Below are 26,905 nucleotides of genomic sequence, written 5' to 3'. Positions count from 1 at the left end.
GTTTTTTTTTTTTTTGGTTATTCAAGAGCTTATCAAGGGGGGAAAGGCAAGTATTATTGGGAAAGAGTTCAAAGGATAGTAGAAGATACAAAACAACATAACGATACTATCTAGTATCTACTAGTTCTTCACAAGTACTATTTCACTCATCCCTCACACACACACACAACAGTCCTGAGATTATTTCCATTATGTGCAGTTCAAATCCACCAGCTGCTCCTTGGAAACCCTATGGGGCAGTTCTACTCTGTCCTGTCCCATAGGGTCACTATGAATTGAAATCAACTCGACAGCAAGGGGTTACAAAAGTAGGAAGGTTTAATTCTAACTGGCTAAAGAGCAGGGCCCCTTATAAGGGCCCAGCTCCTCTGCTCTTTAGCCAGTTAAATTAAACCTTCCTACTTCTGTAACACCTCTGAACCTTGCACATATTTTGGTTGCTGTGCCCTTGGTATATAGGTCTGTTTCCCTACATAACTGTGAAAATTTTAAAGACAGGGACCAAACCAAGCCATACCTGTTGCCACAGAGTTTATTCTGACTCATAGGTTTCCAAGGAGCAGCTGGTGGATTTGATCCATTGACCTTTTGGTGGTTAGCTTAGCTGCCGAGTTCTAACTATTTCACCACTAGGGCTCCAAGACAAGGACCAGATCTTATGTTTGGCTTCCCACGTCTTAGAACCCAGTCTGGCCCAGGAGCAAACTCAATAATTCAGTTGGGGAAATCAAATTAAATTGATGGGAACTGAATTGAATTGAAAGAGGCTATTCAATTTCTCTTTTTTTCTGAGTCTATATATTCCAAGGGATTATTCTCAGATAAAAAGATGATTTATCCAAAGTATCTAATAGCATGACTAGTACACACACTTAAAAATGATATTTATTAATTTTTAGCTTCTCAAGTAGACTTCTCAACCAGAGAGAGAAGAAAGTGAGTGGACAAGGAGAATATTTAATTTACCTCATTAAATTTCTCCTTGCAAATTAATAAATTACCACTATGGTTTATGAACAAGTCCCTTGCTGGTTTGCTTTTTATGAATCATTTCAATATCAAGGGATCACTCCTGCCAGTTCTAGTTATTTTTTCTATAAACCACCCCCCCCGAAAAAAAAATTAAACATGAAAATGAAGAGAAAAAAGATGTTCAGAAACCTAAGAAAATAAAATCAGGTGACATCACACAATTAGATATGCAGGCAATCCAAAGAGGTTCATTTTACAAAACAAAAGATGAAACTTGTCTCTAAATAACATAACCCACTACCAAATCCACTGCCATGGAGTCAATACCACCTCATAATGACCCTATAAGACAGAGTAGAACTGCCCCATAGGGTTCCCACAGCTGTAAAGCTTTACCAAAGCAGATCACCACATCTTTCTTCTGCAGAGCAGCTAATGGGTTTGAACCATGACCTTTGGTTAACAGCCAAGTGCTTTAACAATGGAACTACCAGGGCCCCTCAGTAGCCTCATAAATTCTAACTTTTGTACTCAGATCCAGCAATGTATTTTAGAAAATATATTATAAGTCCTGGCGGACTTAATCATATCAATTTAAATTTATTAGTCACTCAAGCATATTTCAGGAAGAAATATTACTTATTCATTAGCTCCTACCCCTTGTCATTATTTTGTTTCTACTTATTCTTAGTAAACTAACATAGGATTGTATTTAACAACAGTAAGCTTTCTTTCTTTTAACACAGTGAAAACTTGTATAATTGTGAAAATTTTAGATGGTTAAATCTTTTGCTACTTATTTTAATTCAAATACAGTATATTATTATATATATTCAGAACTCAAACTATTCATCTTCATCTAAACCTTCAATTAAATTCCACAATGCAAACCTCTTGGCACTGGAACCACGTTTCATGTTTATTCAGCTAAGGCTGTGTCTTGAAAGAGTGTTGAAGTTTGGGGGTTTTCTGGTGAGAATACTCTTTCTGACATCACCTTAACCATGACAGTGATTGGCTGTTGCAAGGCCAAGAAGAGTTTATAGCCTGAAGGAGCAAGTGAATGACTGAGTGAGAGAGCAGAGGAAATAGTAAATCTGTGTCCTCCTACTCCCTCCCGTGAATCTGACTCTTCACTCCGGGACTGAAAAAGGGTAAGATTTCATATGACAGCTTCAATATCTTAAAATCAAATACTCTTGGCTTGGCTTTGAATTTTTTTTTTTTAATTTAAATATTGCTGTTATTGCATTTTGTAGAATTGCTATGTAATGTAACACTTGCTTGTCCTTAAACTAGTATCTCAGATTTTAAATTCTTTCCAAACGGCTTAACTTGTTAACTTAAACATCTAAGTCAGTTAATATTGTGCACATAAACTAGAACACTATGCTCCATGTTTTCTATCTCTGCACATCGTAGACAACTGTTTCCCCATTCTGATACATCACGATGGTCTGCCTGAAATACTGTTTTGCAGTTTGCACATCTACCTAGATGTAGGCATATTTCTCCATAAGATTACACCTAATCTGTCTTTCAATTATATATGATATCTTTTCAATAAATTATACACTAGATTTCAAAGTCTAAACATCCTATAGCTCTAAGTTCAGTGTGGAAAATATATAGTTCCAGAGAAACAAATAATGTTGGTAGTTTATCAGACTCTTCCCAGTGAAAACCCGTAATTAAATTCCCAAAACTCTCCTTTAGGAATGTTTGAATGGCTGTGTGGGATAGTAGTGGTCACTGTAGAGGTCTTTGGTTTTGATGAATCAGAAAGTAAATAAAATTGTTGCCTCAATAAATTACTTGGTTCATTTAATATTATCCCTGTCATGTTTTCACTAGTTACTTTCATGGTTTGTTATCAGAAATTTATGTAATCAAAACTCTTTCTATACTTCTACATATTTAACACTTTTTAACTCTTTAAAATAAATAGTATAACTATTCCAAATCTTTTCGAGAAGCTGCAAAGAAGTAGTGTTCCTATTTGCTGATGGATGGCAAAGTTCAAAGCATTGTACAAAGCATCCCAATAACAGCTTCTTAGGCTGATGAGAGCCCTTCAAGGACAGAGCTTCTTTATCTTCTTACAGCCATCAAGAACTTTTATAACATACAGGAGACTGCGAGGAAAGTGTGGAGACCCACTTTGTCACACAAATAGAGAGTGCACTTAGGACCCAAGATAGCATCTCCATGTCTCAAGCCCTAATCTGTGAAACATTTATTTCAGTGGCAAGTACTCAATAAGGATGCAATAACTCTTGGATGTTGATGACAAAATGCAAAATCCACCTGCTGGGTACAATATATGACACAAGTTTTGTACACTTTTAATATTATTTTTTGAAGTGTGGCTACAGAGAAATTGCCATCATCATTACATATTGCTTCCAAACATTGTCCAAGCTGTCACTATGTGAGAAAAAGCAGTCTCAGTAAAAGGTGTATGTAAATGCAAGTGGGTGGATGTTATTAAGCTTTCAACCTCTATTAAAACAGATTTTTTAATAGAATTTTATCAGGTAGTATAAAATTAAAATAGAATAGGATTTCACTCTCTCTCTCTTTTTACTTATGAGAAATATATGTGGACCTGAGGATCTCTTCATGGTTGCAAATCCCAGGACTGTCCAATAATTGAATAATTGCATCTCAAAGCACAGTCATTGAGACTGGAGTAGGTGGAGGGAGAGCTGGAGGAGGAAAAGGAGAGTTAGAAACAGGAGTGGAAGAAAGTGGAGGAAACAGAAGAGAATATGGAGTGGATACTATAAACAGCAGTTTTCCCCAGTGTTCACCCCATTAGCCTTCAATTTTTCTGTAGAACTGAAACTACCACCTGTACCTACCATCTTGTCACTGGATAGTCCTCAATCCAGCTCATGATAGTCACACTTACTAAAGACAGGAAGCTAAAATTTGAGGAAATTTGCCTCTGACATTTCAAGGGGAAACTCTGATGAATGCTTCTCATAGAATCATCCTTAGCCATGGTTGCTGGTCACCGAATTCATTGAAGCGTAGCACTTTGCCTATTACAGATCATTTCAGAAAAACATAAATACCAACTATTCCAAGACAGTCCATAGGAAAATGTCATCTAGTCTCCACTTTACACATGAACTTTTAGATCAAAACCTATACAGAAGCTGGAAACTGCATGAAGGGTAATAAACCATGCCCTTCACAAAAGGAATCATTCAAGTGTAAATGATTTCTGCTCAGTTTTTAGTCATAAACAAAACAAAGTATGTAATTATATGAGCAATTTGACTCCCTTAACTGGTATTTCTAAATCAATGATTTGGAACCCCACTTTTCTCCCAATGTAAAGTACTTGATGCATTCAAACTTCTTGGAGCAATTCAAATGACCTTGCAATGACAGATCAAGGCAAATTAGTTAAAACCAAATATGGAACTTGAGATTACTCAGATAAGTAAAGTAAATATTATACCACTTTAATGGAAGGAACAATTTTAAAACAAAAGCAGGAATTTGGTCTAAATTAACCAAAATTATAATTATACAGAAATTACCAAAACCAAAAAACCAAACCCATTGCCATCATGTTGATTTCAACTTATAGTGACCTTATAGCACAGAGTAGAAACCCTGGTGGCGTAGTGGTTAAGTGCTACACCTGCTAACCAAAAGGCTGGCAGTTCAAATCCACCAGGTGCTCCTACAGGGTTGCTATGAGTTGGAATAGACTTAAGGCAATGGGTTTGGTTTTTGTTTGGATAGGACAGAGTAGAACTTCCCCATAGGGTTTCCAAGGCTATAAGTCTTTATGGAAACAGGCTGTCACATCTTTCTCCCTTGGGGTGACAGGTGGATAGCAGCCGAGTGCTTTAATCACTGCACACTAAGGCTCCTCACACAGAAATTAAATACTTCATATTTGAGTATGAGAAAGGAAGTTACTCTCTTAGTTTTAATATTTATTAACCTAACTTCTTCATTAATTCCAGAAGCAATTGCCAAGATGAAGACTGCTTTAATTTTGCTGAGCCTTTTGGGAATGGCCTGTGCTTTCTCAGTAAGCTGTTTTATAGAATCTTTTATAATAATTTCCATCTATGTCTTTTTTATGTAAAAGTAAAGCTATGTAATAACAAAATATTCTTTTAAATAGATGAAAAATTTACATCGAAGAGCCAAATTAGAGGATTCTGAAGAAAATAGGGTAATTAATTTTAGCATTCTTCTTGTGGCCTGATATCTTTTACTCTAGATTTATTGCATATTAAACACTAATATTTCATTTATTTTGTTTATCAGGTCTTCAAGTTCAGGCCACAATATTACCTTTATAAGCATGCCTACTTTTATCCCCCTCAAAAACGATTTCCAGTTCTGGTGAGTATAAAGATCAATTTCTCTTCTCAACATTCTACTATGACCTTTATAATATAAAGGGAATATAGCATATAAAGGGAATCCAATTTAAGCACAGGTCACGTAAATTCAACTCTAACTGAAATTCAGCCAGAAAGACTGCTTACTACAAAAAAAATTTGTTTTTAATATAAATAAAATAAAATTTATTTCTAAGTTCTGTTTTAAAGTCAACAAAGACAGAGAGAGATCATTTAGCCCAGTTTAGAGTGACATAATAAAGACAAAACACGTGGCACACTGAGTTAAGCTATTTTGACTGACTGACCAAAATTGGACAATTTTATCAGTGGCTGATAAATCAGTCAGTGGTGAAGTTATAGTTGATTCAGTATTGTCATACAGCTGTTTTACATCCAGTAACTTAGAACTCTTTAATTGATAGGAAAACAATTGACTTCACAAACAGCAGAGACCGTTTTTTAAAAAATCCTTATAGTCGTTGGTGATTGTTGCAGATTTTCTGAAACTTTGACCTGTATAAGTAATTAGAGCAATGGAGGTACAGACTCCAATATAGACACTGCCCTATGTCTTACACTGGAACATAATTATAATGGAAGCATGGTTAGGAATTGCAGAGGAAAGGGAGAAATTTATGAAGTGAACTAAACAGCCTGTAAGAAAAACAAAATATCCCTTAAAATTTGTAAACAAAAAGGAAGTCATCACTAAAAATAAGAGTTTCAGTTTTTGCTGGGTTACATATGAAGAGGGCCTTTGAAAACTGGGTGTCAGTGTGTTGGCTTTAAATATACAACAACCCAAAATAGCACTATTTTTATTATTATACAGTTGGGTTCAGGGCACCAATTATGCATCATTTGAACTGAACTCCTAAGACACTAAAAGCAGTGAGGATGTTGAAAACGATGCCTCAGCACAGTGGTTTGGCACAGTATCTTACCATATGTTGGGCTAACCAATCTGTAACTCATACAATGATAGGAAATGAAAATCTTAAAGTATTTCTAGCGGTGTTCTAATTATGGGGATCATGTGTGGCCACAGAAATATGAGCATAAAAGATACAATATTTGTGGGTTCTTAGAATCGTCTTCCATTCTTTGGTTGACCTCAGGCTCATTTGAAAGTTTGCTTCATTTTCTTTCTTAAATTGAAATGGTAATAAACATATGCTTCCGACTAGCCCCTCAACTTTCCTAAAACATCAGATATTTAGAGATATTCCTACCCAGGAATTTTTACAGATATATATATGTAGCCCAATTAAAATGCCATGGCAAAAAGATATTTGGGGAGGGGGCTGTATTTTATATTATTGAAAGATTCAAAGTTTATATATCTTTAAATGATCTTTAGTATGAAAATATTTTACAAATTATATGCAAATAGGTCTACTTCAACTGATAGATAACTCGTAAGTAAGATGTTGCTGTTTGCAGTCAAGTTAATTCCAACTCACAGAGACCCTATAGGACAGAGGAGAACTGCCCCATGCCGTTCCCAAGGCTGTAATCTTCACAAATGCATGTTGCCACATCTTTCTTCTGCAGAGCAACTGGTGGGTTCTAACTGTTGACTTTTCAGTTAGCAGCTGAGTACTTAACTATTTCACCACCAGGGATCCTTGTAAATAAAAGAATTGTTTTAAAAGAAAATACATTTCCTTATCTATTAGTCTGACCTACTATTTATGATCTGTTCTCTTATTTTACAAAGTTAGATGTCCAGGAATTTTTTTTCTTTACCTAACTACGTAAATATTCTCCATACCTCTTTATTATATAGTCTCTTAGGTATTTAGTGCCAAAGTTTTCACCCAAAAATGTAGTAAGCCATTTTGGCTTTGAAGTTCACATTCTATTCAAACAAGTTAGTGTTTATGTACAATCATTTCTAAAATGCCAATTTGTGTTCATTATATTGGTTGCAAAGCTATCAACAGTCTACTATAGCTTATCTATCTGCTTGGCTACAGAAAAAAACACATAAGTAAGCTTACCGCCTTAACCAGTTTTAATTCAGGAAATTGTTTCTTTATGAGTCAAATGATATTTGATTAGTGTTTGAAGTCTTAGAGGGCAGTAACCATATCGCATATATTTTATTGACCTCATCCTAGCTATCACAATGCTAGTTGCAGGGCAACTGCCCATATTTCCAACTTCATTTGTTGCTGCTACCCTCTCCCCAGTCCAGTATCTGGAATATATATTTTTGGATTGAATAAGCAGAGATAGAAGTAAGAAAGTGTAAAGACAAAAAAATATATATATATATATACATGAAAGACTTCTGGAAAAATCTATGGGACTTAGTGACAAACTGGTAATAAAGGATAAATGAAACAAAACACAAAAACGCCGCCCATATTTCCAACTGCATTTGTTGCTGCTACCCTCTCCCCAGTCCAGTATCTGGAATATATATTTTTGGATTGAATAAACAGAGATAGAAGTAAGAAAGCATAAAGGTAAAAAAAAAAAAAAATTATATATACATGAAAGACTTCTGGAAAAATCTATGGGACTTAGTGACAAACTGGTAATAAAGGATGAATGAAAGAAAGAGAAAAAAGGAAAATGTCAAGATTTCAAGACATTTCATAAAGTTTTTAAATTGTCCTTACTGTAGACACTGAAGAGTGATATGGTTGGGGTAGAAACAAAGCAAGAGGTGAGAAAGTATGTAAAATGACTAAAAGCATTCTCATTTTAAAAGTAGCTCTGGCTGCATAAATATACTGCCCTCTATATTTAACTAACAAATGAAAATAGTTCAAATATAATATTCTGCTTTATTCACCCTCTGAGCTAGGGAATAACCATGAAGTTTATGGTAGCGACAGAGCTAGTCTAATTATCCTGTTTCCTCCCAAGGTTATTCTTGGCTCAAGGAGACAAGCATTCCCTTTCCTTGGGTGGCTGATGTGGCCACCTGAAAAATGAGCCCTGAGCAAGACTGGGACATGAATGTTTTCTCATATCTGATTTCTAATCTTAAGGTTAGAAATCCTTCTGCAGATGTATTTTCCAAGTGTAGGGTCCTTAACTGGGTCGTCAGAATCAAAGGTAAAATTTGCAGGACATGACAGAATCTTAATCTGGTTACCCATTTGCGCATCTGTTGCCTTTAGGAGAAAGAGAAGGAAAGTCCAATTTAGATTATTATTGGGAGAAAGACGATGAATCTCTTCTACTCTCTTTAAGGCTTTGAGAACACATTTAGATTTATATGTATATATTAAAAAAAATAATAATTTTTTATTTTTAAAAATAACAAAATGCATTAAGTTATAATTAAACATTTATATACAGAATCCTTTAATTTATTTTCATTCGGTATGAGCTCTTTATGAGCTCTTTAGAGGAATGGTGCTGTATAAATCTCCTAAATGAGTAAATGAATAAATTTTTCTCTTACATAACTTTCACCTCACATATGTGGATTAACCTCACTTTGGATATTACAATCATGCTTTGCATAACATCTGTTCGGGCAACATTCTATTGCATATACGTCAGTGGTCCCGTAAGATTATAACAGGTTTAAAAATCCCAATCAGAGAAAGGGATGTAGAGGATGTAACAGACATAGCAAAACGATGGCTTCCCGCACGAAACATGTGTATCTCATGTCTCTTGTATACAAGCAATCCCCAGGTTAGGAACAAGATCCATTCCTAACCCTGTCTTTAAGTCAAATTTGTAGATAAGTCGGTACAGAAGCCAAAAACAAACAAACAAACAAAAAACACTGTCGGCAAGTCAATTGCAACTCACAGCCACCTTATAGAACTGAGTAGAACTGCCCTATAAGGTTTGCAAGGTTGTAAATCTTTAAGGAAGCAGACTGCCACATCTTTCTCTAGGGGAGTGGCTGGTGGATTCGAACCCCTAACCTTTTGGTAAGCAGCCTGAACACTTAACCATTGCCCCACCAGGGTTCCTCAGAATAGGTACATACGATTCTTATTTAGCATCAGTTAGTCAAATGTTTGTCTTTGTATATAGCATATATTTTACCTTTCTAGAGTTTTTTTTATGCACATAAAGTGGAAGCCCTGGTGGCATAGTGGTTAAGAGCTACAGCTGCTAACTAAGGAGTCAGCAGTTTGAACCCACCAGGTGCTCCCTGGAAACCCTGTGGGGCAGTTCTACTCTATCCTATAGGGTCCCTGTGAGTGGGAATCAACTCTACAGCAAGAAGTTTCGGTTTTTTTTTGCACATAAAACACTTAAACACTGCCAAACTGCACAATGTTTTCATGAGCATCACAAAGTAATGTGTGTGTTTGTTCTTACAAACCATTGTATGTATTTAACTCAAATTTTTAATGTAATAGGCTTTATGGCAGTCTGCTCTTAAGTACGAGTTGTCCATAAGTTGGACATTCATAACCTGGGGGGTGCCTGTAATATGGTGTTCACACAACATGCAAGTCATATAACGTCCTATTTCACAGGCCATATCGTGGAGGTTATGTAACACATGACTGTACTTTTAACTAGATTTAAAAGTACTATAAATTATATGTAAATTTAGTTTCTTTAAAGAAAATCCTAACTTAAGTTCACCAAGAGAAATTATTATTTATCCGAATCATCTGATAACTACATATATTTTATAGTAAGCCTAATCATCATTTCACTTATCTTTCATAAAGAAAAGGAAGCAGTGGGATCTATGTCTTAGCCCAAGATCTGCCTTAAACTGTTTGGAGAAGTCACAGCTTTTCTAGACTTTGGATTCCTTCTCTGTTAAATAAAGAAATTGGACCAGATAAACCTCTTACTCACTCAGAGTTAAACAATTTTGTTATTCATTGCTTTAGTTTTTCATATCAAAATGTTTCAACATCTTGGCAGTGCTGGCAGTGCTTTAAGGGGTTAAAAATGGGATCCCAGAACCCAAGTACTTTACAATCATCAAGATATAGATTTAGCTAAAATTAGATAGCTAAATCTATATCTTGATGATTGTAAAGTACTTCTTTCTCACTTCATTTAATTATATGCCCAATCTCTTCACACCTTTCTTGCATTAACATGAGATTTGTTCTAGGTAATAAACCAACTAAGAAGGTAATTAGTTTCCACAAATATTTGTATGTATTTTATTAACAATCAGCAGGAAATCTTATTTGCTATTTAATACATGTATGTGTGTGTGTGTGTGTGTATACTTTTTTTTAGAGCAATAGTGACTCATCTGAAGAAAATGGAGATGGCTATAGTTCGGAAGAGGAAGAGGAAGAAGAGGTAAGAAATTTCTTCAGTCTTTTTCATAACAAACCTTGCAGCACAAAAAACAAATAGGAAACTAGCCTACTGTAGTCTGGACTCAGCAAATAACCATAGCCAGCTTACCAACTGCCCACAGTCTTCTATTTTGGACAAGGAGTGTTAATTAAATTAGAAGCAACTGAAATGACTTGTTTGAAACACTACTGCAGTTTGGGGTTGAAGGTACCTGTACATGGTGCATGAAAACAAACAAGAAAACAAAAATAAAACCTGTTTCTATTTTAAGTGTAAAAAAGTGTAAATTCTTACAAAAGGCAATAGAAAGTATTTTTTATATTTATGTGGATAGAACATGATGGTCAAAACCAAAACCAAACCCGCTGCTGTTGAGTCAATTCTGACTATATCTGCCCTATATGAACAGGGTAGAACTGCCACATAAGATTTCCAAGGCTGCAAATCTTTATGGAAGCAGGCTGCCACATCTTTCTCCTGCCTAGAGGCTGCTGAGTTGGAACCGCCTACCTTTCAGTTAGCAGCTGAGCTCTTAACCACTGTGCCGCCAGGGCTCCTAGCATGATGGTAGAAGAAAAGTAAATAATAATCCTATACTCACTGCAGTGTTGCTTTTATGGACTGAACTTAAGAAAAATTTCATTTGTAGTTCAATCATGTATACGAAACTAATGGGTCCACCAGCCGAAAAGCAAAGTCGAGAAGGCAGGAAGGGACAGGAAAACTGTACGAATGGGAACAAAGAACCTGGGGTGGAGAAAGGCGGAGTATTGACACATTGCAGGATTGGCAACCAATGTCACAAAACAATTTGTGTGTTAACTGTTTAATGAGAAACGAATTTGCTATGTAAATTTTCACCTAAATCACAATAAAAAAGAAAGAAAAAAAATTCATTTTCGGTAGTATGTGAAAGCCGATCTTATAACCTCTGTGATATTATTTTGATTCACCTGCCTTTCTTGATCTATGGAGTAGGGTTGTCCTTTTTAAGAGAAGTTTCATATGCCTTTTTGTCTAATAATAAAATTTATGTTCTTAAAGAAATGCAAATATTCAAAATGTGAAGATAAATAATAATGTAAGATAAAACTCTTCCTGTGTAGTACTACAAACTATTCAATGGCTAAATCCTGTCTATATATCTTGGAAAGTATGCCAACATCTTCGTCACTGACACGCTTGCCCAAGGAAACATACTGATCAGGATACATTTTCCTGGAGAGTCAATTATAGCTATCCACTGGTTTGGGAACCTTCTAAACTCAGGTGTTTTAAGTGCTGTTTGTGAATGGATATTGGCAGTCAAAAATGGATCATGAATAAACATCTGCTATCTTGAAAACAAAATGGTGTAAGAACTTTAAAGGCCATAAATTATTAGGTTGTTGTTTTATTTTTGTTTTTTAACTACAAAAGTAGCATTTCTAGTATCATAATTTACTCTAATCACCTGAAGGAAGGCCTTACTAGAGCAGCAAGCTAGTACCAGGAAAAATGCCACCTACTAAATCTTACAAAATTTTGCCTGAATTTCCACACAGTAATCTTGCATAAGAACTAAGCTAAGGTAATTCATTTAACTACAGTTGTTTGCTGCAGAGTGATTGTAAAATTGCCTTGCCAATTAGATTTACCAATTAGATTGCACACCCTTTTGACAAGAGTTCTTCATCAGTTGTCGGTGGTGGTTGGAGATGGAGAAAGATTAGGGCTTCTTTGAAAATTTCACAAAATACATACACACGCAAAATTTTGCCAACAATTTCTAGACATTGTAGTCAGCCCAGAATTTATTTTCAAGTCCCCTGTATCCCAGAAGACTAGAGACCTTAGGTTACAATCACTGCTTGGGAAGAACTATGTCTTATCCTAGGAACCCTGGTGGCATAGTAGTTAAGAACTACCACTGCTAACCAAAAGCTCGGCAGTTCAAATCCACCAGGCGCTCCTTGGAAACCCTATGGGTGCAGTTCTACTCTGTCCTATGGGGTTGCTATGAGTTGGAATTGACTCAATGGCAGTGGGTATATCTTATACTCTTTTGCATCTCCTCACACTGCCTATCATAGTGCCTTATGGTAAGTGCACCTGGTACCTAATAAATCTTTGGTGGTTTGCTTTTGAAACTTCAGAGGAATAAATACTCCACAAATCATTCTTTAAAAGTGATAATAATAAAGTGCATGAATAAAACTGGATCTTTCCTCTAAAGAAATTCTGTAACCTCTTTTTTCCCCATATCTTCCCTAAAATTCCATTGGCGATTCAGGTTGAGTACAGAGTTCCTAGTAACTGTATTCACATAAACAAATGAAATATGCTTAAGAATATTTTTCATTTCTTGATCACACATTTTGGAGCCCTGGTGGTGTAGTGGAGCCCACACTAGTTAAGAGCTATGGCTGGTAACCATAGGGTTGGCAGTGCAAATCCACTCGCCACTTCTTGGAAACCTTATGAGGCAGTTTTACTCTGTCCTGTAGGGTTGCTACGAGTCAGAATCAACTCAACGGCGATGTTTTTTTTTTGGTTTTGGTTTTGCATCATACTTTTTGTCCTACTCCTAAACTATTCAATCTCACTTTAAAATTTTTAATTGAAATATAATGTATATAACACAATTGTAGTAAGTATACAAAAAAAAGCTCATTGAATTTTCACGAAACCGAACACACAAGTGTACCAGGACCCACATCAAAAGCCCTTGTACCTTGTGCTCCTTTGCATTCATTAACCAACTCTTAACAGATACTACTTTTGCCTGTTTCTGTATATTATATAGATGGAATCATATAGCATGTTCTTTTTGTGTATGACTTCTTCTGCTCGCAGCTTCAGAAATTGATCCATGTTGTTCTGTAGTTACAGATCATTCATTCATCCTTATTGTCAGTATTTTATTCTGTGAATGTACCACAATGTATTATTTGCTGCTGGGCATTTGGGTAATTTTCAAGTTTGGGCTATTACAAATAGTGCTGTTATGAACATTCCAGTACTTTTGGTGCACATATGCATTTGTTTCTGTAGGGTATTTTACCTAAAAGTGAGATTTGTGAGTCAAAATATATACATATCATATACATATATGTTCAACCTTAGTAGGTGTAGACAAACAACATTCCAAAGCAGTTGTACTAATGTAAATTCCCACCAGTAGTGTATGAGTGTTTCAGTTGATCCACATTCTCACCAATGCTTGTTTCTTTCAGTCACTTTAGCCTTTCTACTGGGTCAATAGGGAGGCACTGGGTAACTCAAATGATTAAGCACTTGGCTACTAACTGAAAGGTCTGACGGTTTGAATCCAATCAGAGGTGTCTCAGAGGAAAGGCCTGGCAGTCTCCTTCTGAAAGGTCACAGCCACTGAAAATGCTATGGAGCACGGTTCTAGTCTGACACACACATAGGGTTGCCATGAGTTGAAACTGACTCAATGGCAACTGGTCTGGTTTTTGGTTTAGTGGGTTAATAATACTTTTTAAATCATTAATTATTGCTAATTTTTCTATTGTAATAAGATATTTGAAACCTAGCACCCACCTACAAGCTCACCTATTTTCCTTTTTAACTCACTGCAGGCAGGGCATCCATAGACTAAGCATGTAGGAAAAGAAATGGTGTTTTAGGAGAAAACACGGAGGTCTAGGAGTTGGGAGATCGAGGCTCTAGTCATCACCCGGCCACTAATGAACTCCATCTATTTGATCTCATGCAAGTCATTTATCTCCTTGGACTTCAGATCTTGAAATGAGAGTACAGGACCCAAATAGCATATTTTGCCTTACATAAGCCTAAGGAATGTATGGCATGGCAACATATAACCAGATGTGCAGAGGTAATTATGCAAGTACATTCGAATTAATAAAATAGAAAACAGAAATCCCTAAAACACACTGTCTGTGGTAAATAGGATGAGATAACTTTGAATTGAGTTCTTAGAAGTGAAAAATGCAAAATGGCATAAGTGACAGAACTGTCACCTTTGGGTGATAAGCTGGCCGAGGGATACAAAGTTAGTCCAATAATAGTTCACGACTCCAACAGATCTTGAGTTATTTTCAGGCTAAAATAACTTTCTTGCTGTGAATATTTTTACCAGGAGTCTTCAAATGAAGGAGAAAACAATGAAGAGAATGAAGAGTCTAATGAAAATGAAGAAGAAGAATCTGAGGCTGAGAACACTACGCTTTCTACTGCAACCCCTGGCTATGGAGAAGAGACCACACCTGGAACAGGGAGCCTAGGATTAGCTGCAATCCAGCTTCCCAAGAAGGTAATAATTTTCCAGTTAACTCCATTTTTATTTCTTCATGGAAGGCTAAGGTTATCCCGACACTATACACATAGTATTTCATGTCTTCACTAACTCGTTGAGAAAGCAAGGCAGATACAATTTCCCTGTTTACAAATAAGAAAAGTTATTTTCTCAGGCAATTTCTCCTCTCCATGTTATTACACTGACTTTCTACATATAACAGAAGCCTGAGGACAAGCATCTCAGAAATGGATAAAGGTCTTAACAGAAATGTGCCCAGTTTGGTACAATCGCATTTCAGGGAAGAAAATTCTAAGATTGAAAAAGTGAGTAGAAAAGTGATAGGAAGCATCTCCCACAGAAAAAGCTTATCAGGCACATTTTGTCATCATCAAAACCCAAAGAAACAGTTGCAACCAATGTCACAAAACAATGTGTATAAATTTTTGAATGAGAAATTAGCTTGAGCTATAAACTTTCACCTAAAGCACAATTAAAAAAAAAAAAAGATAACTCTGAATTTTTAAAGCACCACCAATTCTTTTGTAAGTTATTTTGCTTTAATTCAAAATTACATCTAGACTAAAGGATACTATGTTGGATTAAATGATGATCTTAAGTTTAAATTTTTCCACACCTAGATTTGGATTCTTTTAAACTTTTCATTATAGGCTGGGCATACAGGAAATAAAGTTACCAAAACAGAGGAAAGTGATGAAGAAGAAGAAGAGGAAGAGAATGAAAATGAAGAAAATGAAGCTGAAGTGGATGAAAATGAGCAAGGCATAAACGGCACCAGCACCAATAGCACAGACACAGAAAATGGCAATGGTAGCAATGGCGGAGACCATGGAGAAGAAGAAGGTGAAGAAGAAAGTGTCACTGAAGCCAACGCAGAAGAAGCCACAGTGACTGGAGAACAAGGTAATGGTGGCTTGGAGACAACAGCCTCTCCAAATGCTGGGTTTCAGCCTACAGCCCCACCACAGGATATCTATGGGACCACCACTCCACCATTTGGAGAAATTACCACCACTGGATATGAGTACGAACAGACAGGCACCAATGAATATGATAATGGATACGAAGTCTATGAAAATGAGAACGGGGAACCTCGTGGGGACAATTACCGAGCTTATGAGGATGAGTATAGCTACTATAAAGGGCGGAGCTACGATGGCTATGATGGCCAGGATTATTACTACAACCATTGAAGCTCAAGCCTGGGATGAAGTCACCCATTTCAGTGTTGTGTGTGGCTGCCGTTTTCAAAGTTCAACTCAGGAAGGTGCAGTGTAACAAATGTGCATATAATAATTTGGAATGGTGCCACTGTTCCAAAGTATTTTTTCTGTAATTGCTTCTGCGAATAATGGGGTTCTCATTGCTTTCCCCTAGTATGTTATTGAAAGGTCATTGTAAAACAGGGCCATTTAACAAGCAGTAAACCAATCCATGAGATATAGGTTCCTTGAATGTTTCGGGGTTGTAATTCTATAAATTGTATGTTTAACATGTTTGCACTATTGCTAACTACTAAAAATATTCTCTGTGCAAGAAGTGATTCTAAGAAGAGATTCATTGACATTAATGACACCATATACAATAAATATGTAGCTCTTTAATCACACTACTTATCCAACACTGTATATTAGGTTTAATTATCATTCTTATGTGTTTTTATGCAAACAATATGTATATTCTATCAATGGATTATATTTCAAATAAAAATGCAATCTTTCAAATGTGTTTTAATTGAGAAGAAAATGAGATTTCAAGTGGAAAAGGGGAAACAAATGAATGACAAGTCAGTTAATGGATTGAAAGCTCATTCCTAGTATGGTTTACAAATTAAAGAAATTACAGTTTGTTTTTTTTTAATAAATCAACATAACTAAGATTTTTCAATGCTTGTGGCCAGAATCAACCATACACACCTGGGGAACAAATGACTCCTACTTAGGGTTGCCACATTTAGCAAATAGAAATAGAGGATGCCTACTTAAAATTGAATTTAATTGAATTTCAGATAAGCAATGAGTAATTTGTGTCTAAGTATACCTCATGTAATGTTTGGTTACTGTAAAATAGTCGGAATATACTTAGACTAAAAAATTATTTAACAGAAAATCAAATTTCATGGAATATCCTGTATTTTATTGACAATCCTATTCCTGCTTGTTTTTATTTGAGAAGAGGTTAAGGGTTGGAGTGAGGTGAAAAAGCTCTTACACACACACACAACACAGACATACCCTAAAGAGGGCTGATATACAAAGCCTAAAAAGCAATTTCAATAAAAATCTGAAGGCAAATTTTCAGATGGAAATGAAAGAAAGTACACAGTGAGAAGGAGCAAGAACTCAAACATCTTTTTATTTAATTAATTTATAAACAGCATCTAGTACGGAGCCAAACAATATTTAGATATAAAAAAAAAATTTTTTTTTTTTATATATAGAAGCTATGAAAAATAAGAACACTGTCCTCAGCATGATTTTAGACTGATATCCAAAAGTTATAAGGGCTTTACATGTGTCAACTCATTGTCCCCTAACTTTCTATTTTGAAAAATGTCAAGCCTTCAGAAAAATTGAAAGGCTAGTGCCTAAGCACCCTTACTATATGTTTCAGCTAGATTCACCAATGGTTAACATTTTGCCATATTTATATTATCTCTATTTCTGTGTGCCTTTCTTCCTATATCAGTACTTTCCTGTCAAACCATTGAAAAGTAGGTTTCAAACACCATGACTTCATGATGCTTCACCCCTAAATAACGTCAGCATTTAATATAAGAACAAAGAAGTCTCCTATATACCCAAAATATCCTCATTCTTGAGAAATTTGACATAAATAAATAATATATACCATTCATATTACAAATTTCCCAATTATATCAATAATGTCCTTCATTGTTAGCACCTTTAATTCTCACAAAAGCCTATGAGGTTGATGTTTTTGTCATCTGCCATTTTATTGACAGAGGAACAGAGCGTTTATGCAGGTTGCTCAAGGTCACAAGCAGCAAAGTTGGGATTTCAACAAAGCAGCCTGGCTTTAGAATTTTTGCAGTTTGCCATTATGCAATATTCATTAGTGTGTATTCATCAGTGTTGAATTCCCGAGGCATGGGTAGACAGGAAATCTCTAATGATGCTAGCATTGCTGGAAAATGAGCCTTGTCCTAAATTGCAATTTTCTTAGAGCCAGCTGTGTTTTATGACTCGAGCCCTAAAGAACATTTTCTAAAGCAAGGATATTTTTGGTCTATCTTTCCATATAGGCAGTTTGCTATTGTGGAAAGTGCATGAGCTCTGAAGTTAGACAGGCTTGAATAATGACAGTAAATTAATTTACTTCTCTAGTCTTTATATAGGGTCGCTATGAGTCGGAATCAACTTGATGGCAGTGGGTTGGTTGGGTTTTTCTTAGTCTTTATGTCATCATCTCCTGTATGCAGATAGATACATGTTCAGCCTGGCTCAGGATCATCATATCTCTCATCTCCCCTTCCACTCTCCATCTTAACACCTGACACCAATGCAGCCAAATGTGATAGAATTAACTAGCCATAAAAAGTCTTTTGGAAACCTACAGAACATTTTTTCTTTGTCCTAATGCATCTTTGTAAAACAGAAAGTTTTGATGAAACTAAGGCCTTAGGACTAGTGTGTTCAATATTGCTTATGAGGCATTACAGGTAATCCTAACTATGTATCTAATTATCACAAAATTATCTATCTGAATATATCATAAAACCAAAAATAGAATCATCAAATACTAGATTTGGAAAGGATTCTTGAAGTCTTGGAAGTTTATTTATTAATGTTCAGAAGTTATTCATTTTTATATAGTAAGACTGGTTAATCATTTCCTTTATGGCTTCTTCCCTTGCCTTTGACATATGTAATATAGGTCCATTCCCCACTGTCCTACCTCAGGGATGTGAGTTAGCTCACTTTAATATGTGAGTGCAGGGTGGTGACTGTTCCCACCATTGCTCCAAGCATCTAGGAGCCTCCTGTAGGTTAGTGGTTTCTCAAGGGGAATGTGGCAAAGCATTCACTTGAAGTAGCCAACAGCAGTACAGGAAAGGTTCATGCCTAGAACAGACACCAGCATGAGTGGACAGTCAGATGGTGATTTCTGTAGACAATCGCCCAGGGCCTAGATGGAGGCAATGTGAAGTTTTCAGATGAAGACTAAAAGGTTGACTGGGGAGGGTTGTGTTCGACACAACTTCTGGGCACATTAACCCTATAGCAGTTCTCTCAGGGAAATCACACAATACTTCCTGGGTGGTGACGCCTCCTCTTGAAATATTTTTCCTACTCAGAACCACATGTTAGAGTCCCAGCCCCCTTTCTGCCATTTTAGCTAGTTAGCCTCCCTTGCCTCTTTCTTCAATCCCCTTTCACTTTCCTCACTAAAAGCTCTATTTTCTGTATTTCCCAAAAGTAACCCTTGTGGGCTCATCTGGAAGAAACTTGATGAAAATCCAAGGTATTAGTCAATCACAAAAGGACAAATATTGTATGAGATCACTATTGTAAAAACTCATGAAAAAGTTTACACACAAAAAGAAACAATCTTTCATGCTTAGGAGGGAGGGGAGGGGTGGGGATGGAAAAACACTAAAGAGACAATAGATAAGTGGCAACTTTGGTGAAGGGTAAGACAGTACACAATACTGGGGAAGCCAGCACAACTTGTCCAAGGCAAGGTCACAGAAACTCCATACACATGCAGACTCTCTAAGGGACCGAATTGCTGAGCTGAGGGCTGTGGGGACCGTGGTCTTGGGGGAACATCTAGCTTAATTGGTATGACATAGCTTATAAAGAAAATGTTCTACATTCTACTTTGGTGAGTAGCATCCAGGGTCTTAAAGGCCTATGATTGGCCATCTAAGATACTCTACTGGTCTTACCCCTTCGGGAGCAAGGGAGAATGAAGAAAACTAAAGATACAAAGGAAAGATTAGTCCAAAGGACTAATGGACCACAACCACCACGGCCTCCACCAGACTGGGTCCAGTACAACTACATGGTGCCCAGACACCACCGATGACTGCTCTGACAGGGATCACAATAGAGCGTTCTGGACAGAGTTGGAGAAAATGTAGAACAAAATTCTAAGTCACAAAAAAAGACCAGATTTACTGGCCTGACAGAGACTAGAGACACCCCGAGATTATGGCCCCCAGACACCCTTTTAACTCTCTCGGGTTTCACCCTTCAGCCAAAGATTAGACAGGCCCATAAGACTAAATGAGCATAAAGGGCCTGTCTAGAAGACAGGAGGGCACAGGAAAGATGGTAATAGGGAACCCAAGGCCGAGAAGGGAGAGTGTTGACATGTCTTGGGATTGTTAAACAATGTCATAGAATAATCTGTGTACTAACTGTATAATGAGAAGCCAGGAAAGAAAATCCTTCCCCTCAGAATGAATCAAACGACTCCTTTTAATGGAGAATAGTTAAAAGATGAAATAAGTTATGTTCATATTTGAAGAAAATTTTAGGTTAGGTATTTATATATTCTGCTACCCACAGAAAATTATTTTCCCATTATTCAAATATAAAAAACTAATGGGAGTCTGTGACAGAGCGCTAAACCCAAACCAAACCCATTGCAGTTGATTCCGACACATAGCGACCCTCCAGAGCTGTAGATGTCCATTAATATTTGCTCTCCACTTCTCTTTCTCAGACTAATAGAACCTTAGAGTTTACCTGGGCATGTGGCTACAGATTATATTCTAATTTCTTCGACTTCGCTTTGAGTTAGATGTGGCTGTTTTATTTAAGTTTTGTAAATGTAATAGGTACGATTTCTGGGTTGTGTCCCTAAAGAGAAGGATTATTCTCTTCCCCTCCTCCCAATTTTTCTCTCTTGGTTCCTGCAATTCAATCACCGTTATAAGCCATCTGTGGCAGTGTGAATGAAAGCAACATTGTGGAAATGGCAGGATGCCAAGATAGAAAAAATCTGATTCCAAGAAGCACCATACTTACCATACCTACCTCTGGAAATAAACTTCTATCTTCTGTAAGTCATTACTATGGTGGGTCTCTCTTATTTAAACTCAAAACGATATCCTAACTCAGTAGATTTCAAAGTGTGGCCCTCAGTTTGGCAGCATCAGCATCACCTGAGAACTTGTCAGAACTGAAAATTCTGGAGCTCCACCCAAGACCTACCCAAGAAACTCTGGGGGTGGGCACTTTGAAGTTTGGGAACCACTATTCTGAGTAGCACAAAAGATAAAGTGCTTGACTACTAGCTAAAAGTTTGGCAGTTCAAACCCACCCAGAGATGCTTAGGAAGACCAATAAGAAGTGGGAGTTGGTAAATAAATATCCCAGCTTTCTATCCCTTGAAGGAACCATTGAGATGTGTTCAACGCAGTCTCTTAAGGGGTACTCAGAGAGATTAAACTCCTGTTGTCCACTGTGGTCAACTCTTTAACACGCTGTTTATTGGCTTTTCTCTCTTCCTACATCACTGGCCAACTCCATTTTCTGGGCTTCCTGGCATCACTTCCCAAATCAACTACCAAAAAAAGAAAAAAACAAACAAACCCCTTGCCTTTGTGTCAATTCTGACTCATAGCAAACCTATAGGACAGAGTAGAACTGCCCCACTAGATTTCCAAAGAGCGGCTGGTAGATTAGAACTGCCAAACTTTTGGTTAGCAGCTGAGCTCTTAATCACTGATCTACCAGGGCTCCAACCCAAATCAACTAGTTGCACCCAAATCCTTGTCTCAATATCTGCTTTGGGGGAAGCCGGTGGTGTAACAGTTAAGAGTTACGGCTGCTAACCAAGGGGTCAGCAGTTCGAATCCCCCAGGTGCTCCTTGGAAACTCTATGGGGCAGTTCTACCCTGTCCTATAGGGTCGCTATGAGTCGGAATCGACTCCACGGCAACAGGTTTGGTTTTTGGTTTAACCTTAGGTGCTGTTTCATTATCACCATTCTCACAGCTGAAATTCAAGCATTTTTCCTCTTTTTTCCTTCATCTAAGAAGAGATGCCTTTGCAGCAACATGGTTACATATTCATGCTAGAGATTTATCTATCTGCATAAACACATTAATACCTCCCTGCCTCTCCAGCAGCAGGCTGCACCAAAAGAAAACAGCAGTCGGAATCGACTCGACAGCACTGGGTTTGGGTGTCAAGCCTCAGACTTTCCAGTCATTTAAAAACCATTGCCAATATACTTATGTAGTTTGAATTTGTCTTTTGTATGCCTTTTAAGAGATTTTTGAAATCAGATTAAGAAGATGAATAAAATATTTATTTGTGCTCTTTTTTTTTTAACTGTTGCCACTCTTCCATAGACTTGGCCAGTAAGGAGTCATTGAGTTCAAGTGGATTCAGACAGTTTAGTGCTTACACATACAGCAAAAGAAAGATCAGCATGGTACCAACTCCCTGCATCACTAGCCCCACATAATGACGCTGAACCAGAGGGAGCAAAAGACAGATGGCACAGGTGGTAGTTTATTCTGTTGTTGAGGAGCCACCTCTAACCTACAGCCAAGTAGTTTTATAGGCTAACACAGATGTCTGCAGTTGTACCCTAAAGAAGGCTGGTTCAGGGTTCAACTGACACTAGAGAGCTAAATGAGAAACCACCTTGTGACCATCCCCCATAAGGTAAGGCAGGGAGGTTGGTGAGACACTGCCTGTGGCATTTTTTCACCAGGCTGCTTATCCCTCCTCACTCCTCTCAGGGCACTTTGCCAATACTTGGATTAGACTACAGTCAATCCTTGCATAGGTCATCTGTGTGGAGACATGCAAAGTTGTCAAGGCAAATCAGCAGAACTTTCCCCTTCGTCCAGATACCAAGGTTTGGGAGGCTTATTAGTGTCCTGGAACATTCTAAAGATGGCCATCCACACAAGGGAATTCAAATGGGCTGAGCAAGGCCTTAGGACCTGAAAGAGGGTTACTTATGTCAAATGATCTGCAATTAACATATGGGTCCTCACCAGGCTTCTCATATACTAAATGGCTTCTCAACACAGGCAATACTGTGTTGATGGCCTGAAGAATTGTTGTGACCCCAAGGTAGCTCCTTGTCAAAGATGACTCTGCTCTTCAACCTGTGGTCACCCTAGGTCCAGTCCTCTTATCCCAAGGCCCTCTTATAGACTTCACTATGCTGCCTCGGCCAATACCCTCCTCAGCTGGCAGGCCAGAGGACCCACAGAAGCACAGAATATTCCCCCTCTTTTCAATTTATTATTGTGACGTGAATTCTATACTATGCTTCTTTCATAGCTGACCCCGTTGGTTTCTACCATCCTTTCTTCTTTTAACAAGACTTTACTCTTGCAATACTAAAGCTCAGACTTTTGAAATGATTGCTTCTAATGTGGATTCAAGGCCCTGTTTCAGAAGTAAATAACCAAACATTGACTTTCTTTCCATTTGGATTCCTTCTATTAAAAAACAAAACAACAATCCTTCTTGAGGCAACACAATTTCCTCTGATGAAGACAAGAAATAGTGGAAGTGTGACAAAGGTAGGAAAATGCAAACATACTCTTTTATAAAGGAAAATCTAAAGTAAAATACGAGTCCCTTAAAAAAAAGAATCATCTTCGATTAAAAGAAAACCGTGAAATAATCACCTGGGTCTTTTGTTTACTTTGTTTTTAGTAAATTTTTCTGCCCTTGGATCTTTAAAATCCTCAGTGAGTTAAAAACTCATTAACTGGAGTTTTGAGGCTAAGAATAATAGTTCCCATGCAAATTACATTCTATTTTTTATTTCTCAGAAGGATTTACCCTTTCCATTTCATGTCTCTTGGGTTCCAAGAAGATAAGGCCTCCATCAATGTGTACAGAACTTGTCTTATCTCTTTTTAAAATATAAACTGAACCCACAATATTTTAGTCAGGGGTCAGCAAACTGTTCTTGTAAAGCAGAAGCCAGCAAATTTTTTTGTAAAAATCCAAATAGTAAGTATTTTTGGCTTTGCATACCATATAATTTATGTCACAGATACTTAGCTCTGTCATTGTAGCCACATACAATGGGTAAACTAATGGGCATAGCTGTCTTCCAATAAAATGTCATTTACAAAAGCAGATGACATGCCAGATTCAGCCCACAGGCCATAGTTGGCTGACCTCTGTTTTAGAAAATTGCATGAAGTCATAAACCATGAAGAATAGATTATTTTAAAATTTTAGCTGTTGTTAATCATTTAGGATATAAATAAACTATCAATGAACTTTTTCCTTTCATCCTTCCTTCCTTTCTTTTCTTTTTTCTTTCTTTTTTTTTTTTTTTTTTTACCAACTTGAAGCTTGGTTCTTTGTTTCAAACTTATTCGAAAAACTCAGCAAAATTTCTGGTGTTCGATACAGCAACCTGTGGTTTGTCTTCTTTCTGCAGCTACTAATAAAATGTATGTGACACTTCCTGGACCGAAGTACAGCAAGAAGTGTGTTTATCTCTGATAAATAGCATTTAAAGATAATTTTCTCACTATTCTAGCCATTTGTTGACTATCTTGTGACAGAGATTATCGGTTGTGTCTCAACATGTAGCCAGCTGAGGAAAAGCTTGCTCTTCATTCTAGCTAGAGGATAGTTGTATCAAATCAACAGCACAAAACAAACAATTGCTGTGCTGTGTAGAATGATTTGTCATCAAATCCAGCACACCAAGCATTTTCACAGTGGCTTTCAGTGAACACTCAACATCTGGATTGCTATCAGGGACTGACTGGGTCACACTGTGTTCTCCAAAGATGGCTGCAACAATTTCCCATCCACAGCTCTTCTGCAGTGTGACCTTGTCACTTCCCATCTTGGTGTGAAGCCTATGTCTACACCCCTTGAATCTAGCTGCTTTGACTAGTACAGTTAAAGTGACTGCAACAGATCCAGGCTTAGCCCCAAACTTGCCTGGCAACTTCTCCTTCTTGCTCCTTGAGTCCTGAATCACCATGTAAGAAGCCCAGACTGTTCTACAGAGAGGTCACATGAAGAAGCACCATGACACCAGACACTGAAGAAGCCATCTTGGATGAGCAGCCCAGTCAGGTGAATGGTGCACCAGCCCCTCTCTGACTGTGACCACATGAGAGATCCTAGGTGAGAACCACATACAGCTAAGCCAAGTCAACCCACAGAACCCAGAGGTGTTTTATACCACTAAGCTTTGCGGTAGTTTATTACAGTGTGGAGGAGGTGGTGGTTCAGTGGTAGAGTCCTTGCCCTCCATGCAGAAGACCTGGGTTTGATTTCAGGCCAATGCACCTCAAGCACAGCCACTACCTGTCTATCAGTGGAGGCTTGTGTGTTGTTAAGATGCTGAACAGGTTTCAGTGAAGCTTCCAGACTAAGACGCACTAGGGAAAAAGGCCTGGAAACCTACTTCCAAATATCAGGCAATGGAAACTCTGAGGATTACAACAGTCCAATCTGTTATTGATTATGGGATGATACAGGAGCGAGCAGCATTTTGTTCTTTTGTGAATGAGGTTGCCATGAGTTGGGGGCCGATTCAATCGTAGCTACAATAACAAAATGATGCTGTTGTTGTATGCCACTGAGTCAATTTTGACTCATGGTGACCCCATGTGACAGGGTAGAACTGCTCCATAGATGTTCTAGGTTGTAATTTTTATAAGAGCAGACCACCAGGCTTCTATCCCACAGAACGCTAAGTGGGTTAAAACTGTCAACCTTTTGGTCAGCAGCCAAGCACTTAACCATTGTGCAACTAAGGCTCTTACATACAGTGAATCTAAGCAAAAAACTAAACCATCGACTTGATTCCAACTCATAACGACCCAATAGGGCAGAGTAGAATGGCCACGTAGGGTGTTCAATGAGCGTCTGGTGGGTTCAAACTGCCGACCTTTTGGTTAGCAGCTATAGCTCTTAACTAATACAGTGACTTCTAGCTGGTAAATGACTTCATGTTCTGCCTCCTAAGGAGATGATTCTTGGTCCTGAAAAACAAAACGACAACCTCTGAAAAAGACTATTTTGAGAGTGAGATATATTTTCCCTTTGAGGCCGTACAGCAAAGTTTTGCAGTCACTTCCAGCAAATGTCACCATGTCCTGAAGGAAAGGAATGTATCATTATAATTACATTTTAACTACATCCTCTGAGTTACATTTTAAGGTGTAATAAGACATCTTTCTAATATAAAAATAAAGGCAAATTATATTGGCATGTCTTCTCATTGCTAGTAATAGCTGAATGAGTAAATAAATAGCCCAGAGAAATGAACACAACTGCTCCTGGTTCCATATCTGTCTGAAATTTTTACGTACTTCCGTTGAAATTTCCAAAACTGAGAGAAAATATAATAAAAGCTGAAAGTAAAAATAGTTTTGGGGTAGATGAGAATGTTGGTTGTGAGAGGCAGGACACCTTTCTCTCTAGCTTAGGATGAATAGTGATGCTCGTGAAAGAACGTATTTAAAAGGGAAACATTTTCTTCTGCTAAAAACAGGACAAGACTCTCATAACACATCCATTCTGGAATCTATTCTGGATATTAACAGGAAATAAATCCTTTTCTGAAATACCTAAAGCCTTGACAAATTTCTAAGGGTTTGTACAGTAAAAAGGGACAGAGCCCTGGTGGCCCAGTGGTTAAGAGCTCAGGCTACTGGCCAAAAGGTCAGCAGCTTGAATCCACCAGTCACTCCTTGGAGAACATATGAGGAGTTCTACTCTTTCCTATAGAGCCACTATGAGTCATCAGCAGCAGCTTCTCGGAAACCCTATGGGAAGTTATACTCTGTCCTATACAGTCACTATGAATCAAAATTGACTTGACAGCTATGGGTTTGGTTTTGGCTTTTATGATAAAGAAGAGGTTGTTCAATGGAGCCTTTCTTTTTGATTTACAACACTGTAAAGATTTCCCCACTAATTTCAGTGGGGAGATTTTTTTTTTGTAGTTGTACATATAAATTATAAAATGGGAGTTATGAGTGTTAGAACATGTACACGTATGTGTGTATACATGGATGTAT

The 26,905-nt window shown here is 37.4% G+C and overlaps 1 protein-coding gene across 1 annotated transcript; it reads left to right on the top strand.

Moving 5' to 3' along the window:
* Positions 1 to 4,730: 4,730 nt before the first annotated feature.
* On the top strand, positions 4,731 to 16,605 carry IBSP (integrin binding sialoprotein). The gene is made up of 6 exons (XM_003414187.3): positions 4,731 to 5,029; positions 5,126 to 5,176; positions 5,272 to 5,349; positions 10,548 to 10,613; positions 14,719 to 14,892; positions 15,546 to 16,605. The coding sequence occupies exons 1-6, from the start codon at positions 4,781 to 4,783 to the stop codon at positions 16,086 to 16,088; spliced, it is 1,161 nt and encodes a 386-aa protein (XP_003414235.3). The 5' UTR covers positions 4,731 to 4,780; the 3' UTR covers positions 16,089 to 16,605.
* Positions 16,606 to 26,905: the final 10,300 nt, after the last annotated feature.

The sequence above is a fragment of the Loxodonta africana genome, chromosome 5, assembly GCF_030014295.1.
Source record: "Loxodonta africana isolate mLoxAfr1 chromosome 5, mLoxAfr1.hap2, whole genome shotgun sequence".
NCBI lineage: Eukaryota > Metazoa > Chordata > Mammalia > Proboscidea > Elephantidae > Loxodonta > Loxodonta africana.
Note: the sequence above shows the minus strand (reverse complement) of the source record. Positions and strands in the feature narration are given on the sequence as shown.